The 17,469-nt window shown below is 47.2% G+C and overlaps 1 protein-coding gene across 1 annotated transcript in view; it reads right to left on the bottom strand.

Annotated features, from left to right (window-relative positions):
• The window catches only part of LOC120056151 (protein kinase C iota type-like), a 33,672-nt gene that overhangs the window by 4,339 nt on the left and 11,864 nt on the right, over positions 1-17,469 (bottom strand). Inside the window, exons 2-12 of the mRNA XM_039004358.1 lie at positions 12,208-12,329; positions 10,138-10,227; positions 9,301-9,351; positions 9,088-9,173; positions 8,490-8,624; positions 8,040-8,103; positions 7,508-7,563; positions 4,439-4,615; positions 3,708-3,892; positions 2,961-3,096; positions 2,433-2,646 (exon numbers count right to left, since the gene is read on the bottom strand). Of these exons, the coding sequence (XP_038860286.1) occupies positions 2,433-2,646; positions 2,961-3,096; positions 3,708-3,892; positions 4,439-4,615; positions 7,508-7,563; positions 8,040-8,103; positions 8,490-8,624; positions 9,088-9,173; positions 9,301-9,351; positions 10,138-10,227; positions 12,208-12,329 (1,316 nt within the window). The remainder of the gene's footprint in view (positions 1-2,432; positions 2,647-2,960; positions 3,097-3,707; positions 3,893-4,438; positions 4,616-7,507; positions 7,564-8,039; positions 8,104-8,489; positions 8,625-9,087; positions 9,174-9,300; positions 9,352-10,137; positions 10,228-12,207; positions 12,330-17,469) is intronic.

Genomic DNA, 17,469 nt, shown 5'->3' with positions numbered 1-17,469 from the left:
CAGACTTTTAATGCACAGGTGCACAGTAGGGTTGGCAGTATACAGATATTCTTACCTTCTCTCTCATCCCGGGATGTACTGTATTACCGGTTTAGTACACAACAGGGCGTCAAAAAAATACCCCCAAAAGAGACAATTGGGTGTCTATTAACTGAATGCTAACAAAATTAGCACACTTAATAGCACATTTCAATAGATGCTGCTAGCCAAATATGCTAATGAGCCCAAACAAAAAATAAACAAATTACAAAGACAGGCAATCCCGCTCATAAAACTATACATGTATTAGGTAGGAGCTACTGAATGTAATTTTTGGTGAGTTCGGATATTTACAAGCGAATGTGAACGAGAGACATTATACAAATGAACATAGTTGAGACGCATGCTTGTCTGAAGGAGGAATAGTACTGTGTCTGTGTGGAGTCTGGTGTCGCTAGGGCAACAGGCCTGCTGTGTACACACCGTGTCTGTGTGGAATCTGGTGTCGCTAGGGCAACAGGCCTGCTGTGTACACACCGTGTCTGTGCGGAGTCTGGAGTCGCTAGGTCAACAGGCCTGCTGTGTACACACTGTGTCTGTGTGGAATCTGGTGTCGCTAGGGCAACAGGCCTGCTGTGTACACACCGTGTCTGTGTGGAATCTGGTGTCGCTAGGGCAACAGGCCTGCTGTGTACACACCGTGTCTGTGTGGAATCTGGAGTCGCTAGGGCAACAGGCCTGCTGTGTACACACCGTGTCTGTGTGGAGTCTGGAGTCGCTAGGGCAACAGGCCTGCTGTGTACACACCGTGTCTGTGTGGAGTCTGGAGTCGCTAGGGCAACAGGCCTGCTGTGTACACACCGTGTCTGTGTGGAATCTGGTGTCGCTAGGGCAACAGGCCTGCTGTGTACACACCGTGTCTGTGTGGAGTCTGGAGTCGCTAGGGCAACAGGCCTGCTGTGTACACACCGTGTCTGTGCGGAGTCTGGAGTCGCTAGGGCAACAGGCCTGCTGTGTACACACCGTGTCTGTATGGAATCTGGAGTCGCTAGGGCAACAGGCCTGCTGTGTACACACCGTGTCTGTGCGGAGTCTGGAGTCCCTAGGGCAACAGGCCTGCTGTGTACACACCGTGTCTGTGCGGCGTCTGGAGTAGCTAGGGCAACAGGCCTGCTGTGTACACACCGTGTCTGTGCGGCATCTGGAGTAGCTAGGGCAACAGGCCTGCTGTGTACACACCGTGTCTGGAGTAGCTAGGGCAACAGGCCTGCTGTGTACACACCGTGTCTGTGCGGAGTCTGGAGTAGCTAGGGCAACAGGCCTGCTTGCTCTGCTCAGAGAAGACGGGGGAGGAGCCGACAGGAGATCAAGCCGCAGTGACAGCTGTACAGATAACTCATCCCAAGATGAATGGCAGACAGCTAACACAATATGATGTCCTTATTAATTCAGCCACTTAGATAACTAGCAAGTTAAACTTAGGAGTCGAGTTAAACAGAATTACTTGTTTTTCACGCAGGGATTTTTTATCTTGCTGCGTTTCAGTAAACGCAGATCTAAAATGCTTCTTATTGTAATTCCTGTTTGTCGTCAAACTCATTTTGTGCTTCAGTTGCACTTTTCCACTCGGATGACATTTCACGAACGGATATTCTATCAAAAGACAGCGCTCTGACTGACGTGTAGCTACTTTTCTCAGTGTAGACAGACTATTTTCCTCCCGTAAGACGCAAGATTAACTTTAAACAAAACATTAGGGAATGTAGCTGGCTACATTTGTTCTGTGATAAACATTAGAAATATGATGGACACGCATCGTTCTTGCAAAAAAATACCTTGCTTTTTCATTGTAAGAATTTACTTACAGACAGATAGTGTTGGACTTCTGTTGTCACTGATGACAATGAAGCTATTTTCTGCAAAATATGTTGCAGGAATGTATTTTCTGTGAAGGGAAACTATAGTTGCAGTTCCTGAGCACTCGATCGGAAACGCAACCTGTCACTACACAGCTGAACTCACCAGCTCCCGCTTTCTCCTGTTGTGCTAGTTACAAACACACGTGACTGGCTCAACTGTTCTGGGGAACTACGGGAAGCTTCATAATGTAAAATAATGTGACAGGTAAAATGCAGAACGCAATATGCTTTATCTCCTAACATGTTGCACAAGTTCACTGCAGTATTTACTTAAAAAGTAGCTACAAATATGAAAAAGTATTGAACATTTTTAGAAATTGTTTCTCAACGGTACTGAAAAACCATCCCATGGCTATTTCCAAATAACCCGGTATACGGTATATACCGTTTACCGCCCAAGCCTAGTTGCACAGACATAATTTTTTGCTGACTGATGAGAGTACCACGTACTTTCTCTTGAGGATCGGCCAATACAGAGTAACAATATGAGTACTTTCCATAACATGAACTTTGACCCTGTCCTAACAGCATTACCTTGGAATAGGTAGTCTTCTGTGTTCTGGTCTGGGTTGTCGGTGCTTCCTACAATGTCGAAGGGCGACCGTCCAGCCATCATCTCAAACATCAGCACCCCCAGAGCCCACCAGTCCACGCTGAAACCATAGTCCTCTCCTCTCAGTATCTCAGGGGCGATGTAGTTGGGGGTCCCACAGAACGTACTGGTGGTGTCCCCTGGCCTCAAGCCCTCCTACACAGCACAGGAAGCACACACACATCTCACAACGTTCCAGGTCCCGTTGGGCTCAGTTGGTAGAGCATGCCGCTTGCAATGCCAGGGTTTTGGGTTCCATTCCCAGGGTGCACCAGTACAAAAAAGGAATGAAAATGTATGCACTCACTGCTGTAAGTCGCTCTGGATAAGAGCTTCTGCTAAACGACTCAAATGTAACACACACAAGCTTAAGATGTACAGGGACAACTGCAACCGCACACACACAAAAAAAGATACACACACAGTACAGACAGACAGAAACACGCCAACGGACACACTTCGACACCCACCTTGCACATGCCGTAGTCAGTGAGTTTGATGTGTCCCTCAGACTCCAGCAGCACGTTGTCCAGTTTGAGGTCTCTGTAGATGATGCCTCTCTCATGGAGGTAGTTCAACGCCAAGCTGATCTCTGCTGAGTAAAACCTGACACACACAGAGAGATGCTGACGAACTAGTCAGACTCAACACACACACACACCACCATCTTAGAGCTACGCAGCTAATCACCAAAGCCCTTGGTTCATAGAATCAGAGGTGTAATTATTAGTCCAAAACGGAACATTTTGCAACTAAAAAGCAAATTTATTGGCATTGGACAAATTCAGGTAGGTCCCACCCCGTTTGCGTCCGTTTAAGAAACGTTTTGCAACAGAATCGACATAATGAATACACCCCAGGGGTGCTAGAGCTGGTGGCCTGCCCCAAAGGTTCTAGGTTCAGAGATGTGGGAATTTTACGTCTGGCAACGTGAGCCTACTGGGGGGAGAACAATAGATGTGTAGTCCTGGGTGTTTCAGAGGAACGGACATGACATACCCCTAAAATTTAAATCTGGACCTCGAAGCCAGTTCCACTGCTTTAAATGTTATAATTTGTTTCCCTGTAATCAGGGACTGATTTATACCTGGGACACCAGATGGGTGCAATTAATTATCAGGTAAAACAGAAACACAGCAGCACTACAGTCGGGTAAGATTGAAACAGACCCAGGATTATTTCCAAGTCCGGTGTAGCCATGACATCACTGATCTCACCTGGCGTGTTCCTCAGGTATTTTCCTCTGTCTCTGCATGTGGAACATCAGATCTCCTCCGTTCACATACTCTATGATAAAGAACAGTCTGCTCTCAGTCTGGAAACAGGAGTGAAGCCCCACTAGGAAGGGGTGGTTGGACGCCTGCTCAAACACGTGCTTCTCTGTCTGGACCCAGTCAATGTCCTACAACACACACACCATTTGGAAATCAAGTCTTAAAACACAACAAGTTTAGTAGAAATGACCAGCCGCCCATCTGATAGAGGACAGATGGACTGACAGGCAGAGACAGGCAGACAGACAGAAACAGACAGGATACAGAATGAGACAGTAGATGTTAGGAGTGAGAATGGCTGAACACACAGTGAATGGTGTTGACAGACTGCTCCCATCTGATGAGGGCTGCAGAAGAAGTGATTTCTGTCATTCTAAGCACAGTGAGTGGATGCCCTAGTGATGTGAGGAGACTGACGATGTGTGAACACAGTGAATAGATACAGATCAGATGGACAGATAATATGTTTGAACAGAGAGAACAGACAGACAGAGAGAGGAGAAATGGCACAGATGATCGATCAGGTAGCACCTGTCAAAGTGTCAATCATGTGTGTATGTAAGTGTGTGTGGGGTTTACATGTACCAGTGTGTGTGGATGCGTGTTTACGTGTGTGTGTGTGTGTGTGTGTGTGTGTGTGTTTACGGGTACCAGTGTGTGTGTCTGTTTAGTACCTCGTCGTCGTTGACCAGCTCCTTCTTAACCACCTTCATGGCGTAAATCCTCTCTGTCTTCTTGAGTCGGACCAGCAGGACCTTGGCATAGCTGCCCCGGCCAATCACGCTCAGCAGATCAAAGTCCACCAGACCCAGACTGGAAGCTGACTTCCCTGTGTCTCTGCTGCAGCGTGCCTACAGGACAGACAGAGAGCCAGAGTTAAACATGAGACAGACAGAGAGCCAGAGTTAAACATGAGACAGACAGAGAGCCAGAGTTAAACATGAGACAGACAGAGAGCCAGAGTTAAACATGAGACAGACAGAGAGCCAGAGTTAAACATGAGACAGACAGAGAGCCAGAGTTAAACATGAGACAGACAGAGAGCCAGAGTTAAACATGAGACAGACAGAGAGCCAGAGTTAAACATGAGACAGACAGAGAGCCAGAGTTAAACATGAGACAGACAGAGAGCCAGAGTTAAACATGAGACAGACAGAGAGCCAGAGTTAAACATGAGACAGACAGAGAGCCAGAGTTAAACATGAGACAGACAGAGAGCCAGAGTTAAACATGAGACAGACAGAGAGCCAGAGTTAAACATGAGACAGACAGAGAGCCAGAGTTAAACATGAGACAGACAGAGAGCCAGAGTTAAACATGAGACAGACAGAGAGCCAGAGTTAAACATGAGACAGACAGAGAGCCAGAGTTAAACATGAGACAGACAGAGAGCCAGAGTTAAACATGAGACAGACAGAGAGCCAGAGTTAAACATGAGACAGACAGAGAGCCAGAGTTAAACATGAGACAGACAGAGAGCCAGAGTTAAACATGAGACAGACAGAGAGCCAGAGTTAAACATGAGACAGACAGAGAGCCAGAGTTAAACATGAGACAGACAGAGAGCCAGAGTTAAACATGAGACAGACAGAGAGCCAGAGTTAAACATGAGACAGACAGAGAGCCAGAGTTAAACATGAGACAGACAGAGAGCCAGAGTTAAACATGAGACAGACAGAGAGCCAGAGTTAAACATGAGACAGACAGAGAGCCAGAGTTAAACATGAGACAGACAGAGAGCCAGAGTTAAACATGAGACAGACAGAGAGCCAGAGTTAAACATGAGACAGACAGAGAGCCAGAGTTAAACATGAGACAGACAGAGAGCCAGAGTTAAACATGAGACAGACAGAGAGCCAGAGTTAAACATGAGACAGACAGAGAGCCAGAGTTAAACATGAGACAGACAGAGAGCCAGAGTTAAACATGAGACAGACAGAGAGCCAGAGTTAAACATGAGACAGACAGAGAGCCAGAGTTAAACATGAGACAGACAGAGAGCCAGAGTTAAACATGAGAGAGACAGAGAGCCAGAGTTAAACATGAGAGAGACAGAGAGCCAGAGTTAAACATGAGACAGACAGAGAGCCAGAGTTAAACATGAGACAGACAGAGAGCCAGAGTTAAACATGAGAGAGACAGAGAGCCAGAGTTAAACATGAGAGAGACAGAGAGCCAGAGTTAAACATGAGAGAGACAGAGAGCCAGAGTTAAACATGAGACAGACAGAGAGCCAGAGTTAAACATGAGACAGACAGAGAGCCAGAGTTAAACATGAGACAGACAGAGAGCCAGAGTTAAACATGAGACAGACAGAGAGCCAGAGTTAAACATGAGACAGACAGAGAGCCAGAGTTAAACATGAGACAGACAGAGAGCCAGAGTTAAACATGAGACAGACAGAGAGCCAGAGTTAAACATGAGACAGACAGAGAGCCAGAGTTAAACATGAGACAGACAGAGAGCCAGAGTTAAACATGAGACAGACAGAGAGCCAGAGTTATACATGAGACAGACAGAGAGCCAGAGTTAAACATGAGACAGACAGAGAGCCAGAGTTAAACATGAGACAGACAGAGAGCCAGAGTTAAACATGAGACAGACAGAGAGCCAGAGTTAAACATGAGACAGACAGAGAGCCAGAGTTAAACATGAGACAGACAGAGAGCCAGAGTTAAACATGAGACAGACAGAGAGCCAGAGTTAAACATGAGACAGACAGAGAGCCAGAGTTAAACATGAGACAGACAGAGAGCCAGAGTTAAACATGAGACAGACAGAGAGCCAGAGTTAAACATGAGACAGACAGAGAGCCAGAGTTAAACATGAGACAGACAGAGAGCCAGAGTTAAACATGAGACAGACACGAGGTAGAGACAGACGTGAGACAGAGACAGAGAGCCAGAGTTAAACATGAGAGAGACAGAGAGCCAGAGTTAAACATGAGACAGACAGAGAGCCAGAGTTAAACATGAGACAGACAGAGAGCCAGAGTTAAACATGAGACAGACAGAGAGCCAGAGTTAAACATGAGACAGACAGAGAGCCAGAGTTAAACATGAGACAGACAGAGAGCCAGAGTTAAACATGAGACAGACAGAGAGCCAGAGTTAAACATGAGACAGACAGAGAGCCAGAGTTAAACATGAGACAGACAGAGAGCCAGAGTTAAACATGAGACAGACAGAGAGCCAGAGTTAAACATGAGACAGACAGAGAGCCAGAGTTATACATGAGACAGACAGAGAGCCAGAGTTAAACATGAGACAGACAGAGAGCCAGAGTTAAACATGAGACAGACAGAGAGCCAGAGTTAAACATGAGACAGACAGAGAGCCAGAGTTAAACATGAGACAGACAGAGAGCCAGAGTTAAACATGAGACAGACAGAGAGCCAGAGTTAAACATGAGACAGACAGAGAGCCAGAGTTAAACATGAGACAGACAGAGAGCCAGAGTTAAACATGAGACAGACAGAGAGCCAGAGTTAAACATGAGACAGACAGAGAGCCAGAGTTAAACATGAGACAGACAGAGAGCCAGAGTTAAACATGAGACAGACAGAGAGCCAGAGTTAAACATGAGACAGACACGAGGTAGAGACAGACGTGAGACAGAGACACGAGGTAGAGACAGACGTGAGACAGAGATACGAGGTAGAGACAGACAAGAGGTAGAGACAGACATGAGACAGAGACACGAGGTAGAGACAGATAAAGACAGACATTTGGCAACAAACACACCTCTTTCTCTTCTCCATCGGAGTTCAGACTCTCACTGGAGTATTTGTTCTGAGGACCTGAGTAGAGAATGAGAGAGAGAACGAGAGAATGATACAGAAGGCTTCCTCCTAGACACTAGAGAGTGATACAGAAGGCTTCCTCCTGGACACTAGAAAGTGATACAGAAGGCTTCCTCCTAGACACTAGAGAGTGATACAGAAGGCTTCCTCCTGGACACTAGAATGATACAGAATGGTTCCCCCTAGACACTAGAGATTGATACAGAAGGCTTCCCCCTAGACACTAGAGAGTGATACAGAAGGCTTCCTCCTAGACACTAGAGAGTGATACAGAAGGGTTCCTAGCGGGAATGTTAAGCCTTCTCATTCAGCCAGCCACTGGGCTTAAAGCTGTCTTCCTGCTAGATGCAACTTAGTGACTAAGGTCTGAAGGAACTATTCATTTAGCCAAAATGTCTATGATTGTTTACCTAGTTTTGCTCACCAAGGCTAGTTTTCTAAGTCTTTAACAAGGCGGTGTGTGCATGTGTTACCTGGCTGTTCAGAGTGGTCTAATGGCGTGATGGAGGCCCCCCTATCAGGCCCCATGATGGGCTCCTAGACAGAGGAGAGATATGAGAGAACAATAGAGAGAGAAAAAAAAAATTCACTGAGAAATACTAATGCAAAGTATTTCCAGTCAGTCCTTTGAGTCCGAAACCACAGTAGGTCTAGGCCCCATAGTTCAGTTATGCAGTCAGAGAAACTAAGGTAAAACTCAGGCCCCATAGTTTCTCTGACCGCATAACTGAACTAAGGTAAAACTCAGGGCCCACAGTTTCTCTGACCGCATAACTGAACTAAGGTAAAACTCAGGGCCCACAGTCTCTCTGACCGCATAACTGAACTAAGGTAAAACTCAGGGCCCACAGTCTCTCTGACCGCATGCCTGAAGAAAAGTAAAACTCAGGGCCCCCAGGCTCTGCCTGCTCTCTGCATCTCACCTGGATCTGTTTACCACACTCCACGCTGACCAGTTTGTGACACTTCTTGTGGACCAGCAGTTTGCAGTTGATGCATTTGTAGCCCTGTCTCCCCAGACCCCAAATACGGTCTGTGCAGATGGCACAGTGAGCTCTCTACCATGAGTATACAGGAGAGAACAGACAAAGTTAAAACAACCACACCCACCTTCAAATATCAACTTATCATTAATACAGCTAAGTCACTGATTGGGACAGCAGAGAGAGAGAGGAGAGAGGAGAGAAAGAGAGAGAGAGGAGAGAGAGAGAGGAGAGAAAGAGAGAGAGAGGAGAGAAAGAGAGAGAGAGGAGAGAAAGAGAGAGAGAGGAGAGAAAGAGAGAGAGAGGAGAGAAGAGAGGAGAGAGAAGAGAGGAGAGAGGAGAGAGAAGAGGAGAGAGAGAGGAGAGAGAGAGGAGAGAGAGAGGAGAGAGAGAGGAGAGAGAGAGGAAGAGAGAGAGAGAAGAGAGAGGAAGAGAGAGAGAGAGAGGAGAGAGAGGAGAGGAGAGAGAGAAAGAGAGAGAGGAGAGAAAGAGAGAGAAAGGAGAGAGAAAGAGACACAGGGAAAGAGAGGATTCTCACCCTGTTGAACCGTTTGGGCTGGAAGACATGACCACTAGCGTAGTAGAGTTTCCTCCAGCGCCGCGCCCCACGACGATATATAGACTCTGAGGAAGAGAAGAACACAGGGATTACTGGAACAAGTGTGTGTGTGTGTGTGTGTGTGTGTGTGTGTCTCAGAGAGATACTCCAATCTTCAGAAAACAATGGAACGGACAAGAGATGTAGACTTACTGTCCTCTCCTGGACAGGGCATGCCAGGCTTCTCTGGGATACATGGAAACACTGAAGGAAGAAAAGGAAACCATTAAACCATGGCTGCAATTCCTACCTCACACGTGCCTGTGTGCGCCAGAGGTGGGGTAGAGTGGATGCTCTCATTATCTAGCAGACTTGGCACCTCTCTGTGCCCTTCCCCCTAACCTCCACCTCCCCCCTCCTCTCCTGCTCTGGTCCCCCCCCACTCTCCTCCTCTCCTCCCTCCATCTTGCTCTTAACCTGTGGCCCTGCTTTCTCTCCAGTGCTAATAAAAGACAACCAATCTCACATGCACTGACAGACAGACAACTCTATAAACACTGGTCTATTTCCTGGTGTCTGTGAGGCTGTGTGATGTTTATCTAGTTAGCAGGAGAGTATCAGTGGAACAGACAGTGTGACTTATAATGGTGTCTTTTGTTGTAAAAAAAAAAAAAAAAAAAAAGTTTTTTATTAAATTCAATAAATACATTGAATTGAATGTAATGAAAGCTCAGTATACTTATTCTGTTGTCGGGATGTCAGCCCAGCAAAGACTTCCCATTGGGTATCAAAACAGTTTATAGATTTGGGAAGGCAGGTAGCCTAGAGGTTAAGCGCGACAAGCCAGTAACTGAAAGGTACCTGGTTCGAATCCCCCGAGCCGACTAGGTGACAAATCTGACGGTGTGCCCTTGAGCAAGGCACTTCACCGTAATTGTTCACGTAAGTCGCTCTGAATAAGAGCGTCTGCTAAATGACAAAATGTTTAAAAAAAATTTCATGGAAGGTTTATGTATTTACTATGTTGTCAGATGCAGAAGGTCACGTTACCGTGGATGATGAGTTCAGAGTCTTTGTTTACTTCGTAGAGCCTCAGGGCTTCCACCAGCTCCAGCTGAGACGATACTGTACACGGGTCACCTGGGAGGACGGAGAGACGGGTCATGGCTGGGTCACTGTTAACTCCATGTACATCAGGTGTCTGATGATGGATAAACCTACTGGAACCACCCTATTCCCTATGCAGTGCACAAATACCTCTGACTTAGAGTCACAAAGGCTGATATGATAGTCAGAATCATTTTAAATCTGCCCAAACACCACAAGTTAACACAAAGCCAGTGTGTTTCTTTTACAGTGAAGACTCTCAAAATGTCTCTAAGCTGAGGTTATAGATATTCTCAATATTGAATATCCGTGTCTAAGACAGAGAGCGTGTAGGTGTGTGTGTGGAGGCAGTCTCAGTCTTCATTATGTTAAGTTTGTTTTTCAGAGCCTAGAGAAGTATAAGATAGTCATGCATCTTCATCACACCCAGCCCACATGGGCTTACAAGACACCGTATTGGCTGTATCCAAATAAAATGATCATACTTATATACACACACACACACACACACACAGAAATAAACATATGAAACACAAAACAAAAACCTTTCAGTTACACAACTTGTCTTGTCGCGTCACTTTGGAAATAAAGTTTGCAACCAGCAACACTTTTCTAGGTAGCCAGTCCAGTTTGTCCTTCATCACGACTCCATACAAGGTTTACTCTTAAAGCATCATATAACGTAAAATACAAAGTGCAGTTCATTCTCCATCTCCCCTAAATCGCAGACGGTACACAGCCGGTGATACGTTAGACGTTAATTAATAAGGGCAGCCTGATCTTTCCAACAACATGACGTCTTCATCATGGCCAGCTGGCCCGATACTGCGGAGACATGGCCAGCTGGCCCGATACTGCGGAGACATGGCCAGCTGGCCCGATACTGCGGAGACATGGCCAGCTGGCCCGATACTGCGGAGACATGGCCAGCTGGCCAGATACTGCGGAGACATGGCCAGCTGGCCAGATACTGCAGAGACATGGCCAGCTGGCCCGATACTGCGGGGACATGGCCAGCTGGCCAGATACAGCGGGGACATGGCCAGCTGGTCAGATACTGCGGGGACATGGCCAGCTGGTCAGATACAAAAGAGGCACACCCACCACTGCCTTCTCTCTGCATATCAAATCACACCCTTATCTCTACATAGTGATACTTCTGACTAGTCACAAAGAGTGTGATCTGAGATCTGCCCATGAAGACTGTAGACATTTCTAGAAAATGAGAAAGACGGATGGATGGAGGTGGATATATACATATATTTTTTGTATTGTAATGTTTTTAAAATTGTATAAACTGCCTTAATGTTGCTGGACTCCAGGAAGAGTAGCTGCTGCCTTGGCAGAACTACATGGTGATCCTTAATAAACCCCAGGAAGAGTAGCTGCTGCCTTGGCAGGAACTACATGGTGATCCTTAATAAACCCCAGGAAGAGTAGCTGCTGCCTTGGCAGAACTACATGGTGATCCTTAATAAACCCCAGGAAGAGTAGATGCTGCCTTGGCAGTAACTACATGGTGATCCTTAATAAACCCCAGGAAGAGTAGCTGCTGCCTTGGCAGGAACTAAATTGTGATCCTTAATAAACCCCAGGAAGAGTAGCTGCTGCCTTGGCAGTAACTACATGGTGATCCTTAATAAACTCCAGGAAGAGTAGATGCTGCCTTGGCAGGAACTACATGGTGATCCTTAATAAACCCCAGGAAGAGTAGATGCTGCCTTGGCAGGAACTACATGGTGATCCTTAATAAACCCCAGGAAGAGTAGATGCTGCCTTGGCAGGAACTACATGGTGATCCTTAATAAACCCCAGGAAGAGTAGCTGCTGCCTTGGCTGAACTACATGGTGATCCTTAATAAACCCCAGGAAGAGTAGCTGCTGCCTTGGCAGGAACTACATGGTGATCCTTAATAAACCCCAGGAAGAGTAGCTGCTGCCTTGGCAGTAACTACATGGTGATCCTTAATAAATACGAACACATATTTAGAAGGAGAACTATGGTAAACAAACCTTCTTCGTCGATCCACTTCATGGTGAAGAGCTGGTCGTTGTCCATGCAGCACATGTCTTTGACCTCTCCGTACAGCTCCTCGTAGGAGATGGACGGCTCAAAGTGGGTGATCATGATGTCCCTGAGAGAGAGAGAGGACAGGATACATTAAATACACACTCTTATTTACTCAAAGTGGCCCGTATTCACAGAGTCTCAGAGTAGGAGTGCTGATCTAGGACCAGGTACCCTCTTGCCCATATAATTATTATCTGAAAGCCAATACTGATCCAAGATCAACAGCACTACTAGCCTGACATGCTTTGTAAATATGGGCCAGTGTATATATAATTATGTGTAGGGCCACATGACCTGACCAGGAAAACCCCCCAGAAATGCATAGAGAGAGAATGAATGTGAGATGGTGAAACCCTGTTTTTTGTAGCTGTAGTTGCCTGTGTGGTGTGAATGGTGTGAATGAACAACATCTGACTCTAGATCAGGGATGGGCAACTGTTGGCCCGTGGATCAATTCCCCTATTTTTGGTGGTGGGGGAGAACTGAGTTGGGGTCTCAACTTACTGTTGTGAGTTAGAATAGAATACACAAGGTGCATTATTAGTTTTTATCTCGTTATGTCAGTCTGTAACCAAGTTTCCACCCAGTTTTGATCTCGTTATGTCAGTCTGTAACCAAGTTTCCACCCAGTTTTGATCTCGTTATGTCAGTCTGTAACCAAGTTTCCACCCAGTTTTGATCTTGTTATGTCAGTCTGTAACCAAGTTACCATCCACAGTTGTTCTTGTTATGTCAGTCTGTAACCAAGTTTCCACCCAGTTTTGATCTCGTTATGTCAGTCTGTAACCAAGTTACCATCCACAGTTTTTATCTTGTTATGTCAGTCTGTAACCAAGTTACCATCCACAGTTTTTATGCAAGTAAAGTAATACTATATAAAAAAATATATATATATATATTCACGACAGCTGTGATGGAAACAGGAAGTTTCGGAACAATACTATAAATTCAGACAGATCATTTGTTCTTTCAACGTGGTGGGATGTTTTGGTTTGTAAAATAATTAGGCTACAAATGGAGGTGGAAACGCCTTTATGCGCAAATATAGATATAACAACCAATCATATGGAGGTAAACTTGGGAGTCACGCGATGATCTGGTATTTGGGCCTCCCACTACGACTCTGTAAAAGCATGCAGTTTATTAGGCTACAGATGAAATTAGTTTTGATGAACTTCACAGGGTGGTGAACGTGCACGGTGACGGGCTTGATGCTGCCAACCAATAAATATTCTTATTCTGGTTACATGACGATCAATGCTTGACAAAAAAATATTCTTGCTCTTCTTCATAATAATCTCATTATATATACACACACTAGTCTACCTGCACTGTATCTGCGACCTGTTGGCTAGAGAGCATGTATCCAGACCAGAGTAGACACATTTACTCTTTAACACAACTGTTTTTGTGACAAAACTATCAGTAGAGTTAAAAATATGATGGAAACAGAGTGTACATTCGATTTTTATCCGGTACATGAAACTTTTAAGCGAAAAAGTATATTTTGTGCACTACATTGTCACACACTGATTTCTTATCTGCAACAAGTCTGTTTGGTGGAAATACCACAGGTGAGAAAATACACATTTTCATCATGCAGATCTTAGAATAGTCGTATGAAAATCTGTCAATGTGATGGAAACCTACCTACTACTGACAGTCACTCAGTTAGCCCATGTGAGAAAAAAAACAGTCTAGCCAGTTATCTAAACTTGTAGGAATCATGGTCGAACTGATTGAGTCGACCATGATTTTGTTAAGTCACTCTCACTCAGATATCATATATATATAAAAAACATCTCTCTCCGCCCCATGGCAAAACGTGTACAATTGCAGTAAACTTGCTTTTAAAAAAGTACAACATTCACTTAGGGCCTCCAAAAGGCTAGGGCCGACTATGGCTGCATGTATGAGTATGGATGAGGGTATCGTCAAAGTTGTCCATCCCTGGTCTGGAACAGCCTCTGGCCCATAATCTACCAGCTCTATACGCAATCACCAATCCCTCCATGGCCCCCTGATAGCCAGGGTAGCAGCCTACAGGACAGGAGACAGACAGATAGCAGAGGGAGACAGCAGCTCTCTCTGGCAGCATCCAAAATGGCATCCTATTCCTTACAAAGTACACTACTTTTGACCAGAGCCCTATGGGAAAAGGATGTTAATTTGGGATGCATGATCTGTCTCAGCCAGAAGGATTGGTGGCCAGCGCTAGCAGCCCTCCTCCCTGAAGGATTGGTGACCAGCGCTAGCAGCCCTCCTCCCTGAAGGATTGGTGACCAGCGCTAGCAGCCCTCCTCCCTGAAGGATTGGTGGCCAGCGCCAGCAGCCCTCCTCCCTGAAGGATTGGTGACCAGCGCTAGCAGCCCTCCTCCCAGAAGGATTGGTGGCCGGCGCTAGCAGCCCTCCTCCCAGAAGGATTGGTGGCCGGCGGCAGCAGCCCTCCTCCCAGAAGGATTGGTGGCCGGCGGCAGCAGCCCTCCTCCCAGAAGGATTGGTGGCCAGCGCTAGCAGCCCTCCTCCCAGAAGGATTGGTGGCCAGCGCTAGCAGCCCTCCTCCCAGAAGGATTGGTGACCAGGGCTAGCAGCCCTCCTCCCTGAAGGATTGGTGGCCAGCGCCAGCAGCCCTCCTCCCTGAAGGATTGGTGGCCAGCGCTAGCAGCCCTCCTCCCAGAAGGATTGGTGACCAGCGCTAGCAGCCCTCCTCCCAGAAGGATTGGTGGCCAGCGCTAGCAGCCCTCCTACCAGAAGGATTGGTGACCAGGGCTAGCAGCCCTCCTCCCTGAAGGATTGGTGGCCAGCGCCAGCAGCCCTCCTCCCTGAAGGATTGGTGGCCAGCGCTAGCAGCCCTCCTCCCTGAAGGATTGGTGGCCAGCACTAGCAGCCCTTCTACCAGAAGGATTGGTGGCCAGCGCCAGCAGCCCTCCTCCCTGAAGGATTGGTGGCCAGCGCCAGCAGCCAGCCCTCCTCCCGGAAGGATTGGTGACCAGCGCTAGCAGCCCTCCTCCCAGAAGGATTGGTGGCCAGCGCCAGCAGCCCTCCTCCCAGAAGGATTGGTGGCCAGCGCTAGCAGCCCTCCTCCCAGAAGGATTGGTGGCCAGCGCTAGCAGCCCTCCTCCCAGAAGGATTGGTGGCCAGCGCCAGCAGCCCTCCTCCCTGAAGGATTGGTGGCCAGCGCCAGCAGCCCTCCTCCCTGAAGGATTGGTGGCCAGCGCCAGCAGCCCTCCTCCCAGAAGGATTGGTGGCCAGCGCCAGCAGCCCTCCTCCCTGAAGGATTGGTGGCCAGCGCCAGCAGCCCTCCTCCCTGAAGGATTGGTGGCCAGCGCCAGCAGCCCTCCTCCCTCTGTCCAATGACAGTATGTTAATGAGGCACAGGGGAGACTGCACACCTGGGTTTTACAACCACCACACAGACAGCAGCCTGGGTTTTACAACCATCACACAGACAGCAGCCTGGGTTTACAGCCACACAGACAGCAGCCTGGGTTTTACAACCATCACACAGACATCAGCCTGGGTTTTACAACCATCACACAGACAGCAGCCTGGGTTTTACAACCATCACACAGACAGCAGCCTGGGTTTTACAACCATCACACAGACATCAGCCTGGGTTTTACAACCATCACACAGACAGCAGCCTGGGTTTTACAGCCACCACACAGACAGCAGCCTGGGTTTTACAGCCACCACACAGACAGCAGCCTGGGTTTTACAACCATCACACAGACAGCAGGCTGGGTTTTACAACCATCACACAGACAGCAGGCTGGGTTTTACAACCATCACACAGACAGCAGCCTGGGTTTCACAACCATCACACAGACAGCAGCCTGGGTTTTAAAACCATCACACAGACAGCAGCCTGGGTTTACAGCCACACAGACAGCAGCCTGGGTTTTACAACCATCACACAGACAGCAGGCTGGGTTTTACAACCATCACACAGACAGCAGCCTGGGTTTTACAGCCATCACACAGACAGCAGCCTGGGTTTCACAACCATCACACAGACAGCAGGCTGGGTTTTACAACCATCACACAGAGAGCAGGCTGGGTTTTACAACCATCACACAGACAGTTAATTATAGATTACAGATAATTATGTTAAAATACAAAAGGGGGGGGGGGGGGGGGAATGAACTATTTGCACATCATTACAACATTGTACATAGACATGACATTTGAAATGTCTCTATTCCTTTGAAACTTTAGTGACTGACGTTTACTATTAATTTTATATTGTTTATTTCACTTTTGTTAATTATCTATTTCACTTACTTTAGCAATGTAAACATGTTTCCCCATGCCAATAAAGCCCATTGAATTGAGAGTGGAGTAAAGACCATCACAGCCAGTCTGACCCCTGAGGGTAGCACCAGTCATCTCCCTCTCTTTACTACCATCAAAACAAACCCCCTCTCCAGCCCCAGTCCCCACCCCGCTGGGTCTCTTTATAGGGGGACAGTAAAACAGCAGCTCTCACAGAGAGACACCACCCACACTGGCATAGTCAAGGTCATCAGGACAGACAGACATCCACCCGATCAGAACCCACCCTCCTTCCTTCCACAGGGCCTATACACCAGACTAGGACCCATCCTTCCTTCCACAGGGCCTATACACCAGACTAGGACCCATCCTTCCTTCCACAGGGCCTATACACCAGACTAGGACCCAGACTAGGACCCATCCTTCCTTCCACAGGGCCTATATACCAGACTAGGACCAATCCTCCTTCCACAGGGCCTATACACCAGACTAGGACCCAGACTAGGACCCATCCTTCCTTCCACAGGGCCTATACACCAGACTAGGACCCAGACTAGGACCCATCCTTCCTTCCACAGGGCCTATATACCAGACTAGGACCAATCCTCATTCCACAGGGCCTATACACCAGACTAGGACCCAGACTAGGACCCATCCTTCCTTCCACAGGGCCTATACACCAGACTAGGACCCACATGATCACGTCGGTCCATATGGAAAAGGTAAAAAAATTGTTGCTTTCATCCTAAAAAAAAAAAAGATGCACCTCTTTCCCTTCAAATGATCATGACAGTCTGAGTAAGCTCATACAGAAGCTGGAGGTAGTTGAAATACTTCAACACTGTGCTATGTAATGCGTGGCAATAAAGACAGAGAATGGGTTGGTGTCTCCTACATTCCCTCCCCCTCCTCTCTCACGTGTTCTCTTG

Source organism: Salvelinus namaycush, chromosome 11 (genome assembly GCF_016432855.1).
Source record: "Salvelinus namaycush isolate Seneca chromosome 11, SaNama_1.0, whole genome shotgun sequence".
In the NCBI taxonomy this organism is placed as follows: Eukaryota; Metazoa; Chordata; class Actinopteri; order Salmoniformes; family Salmonidae; genus Salvelinus; species Salvelinus namaycush.
Note: the sequence above shows the minus strand (reverse complement) of the source record. Positions and strands in the feature narration are given on the sequence as shown.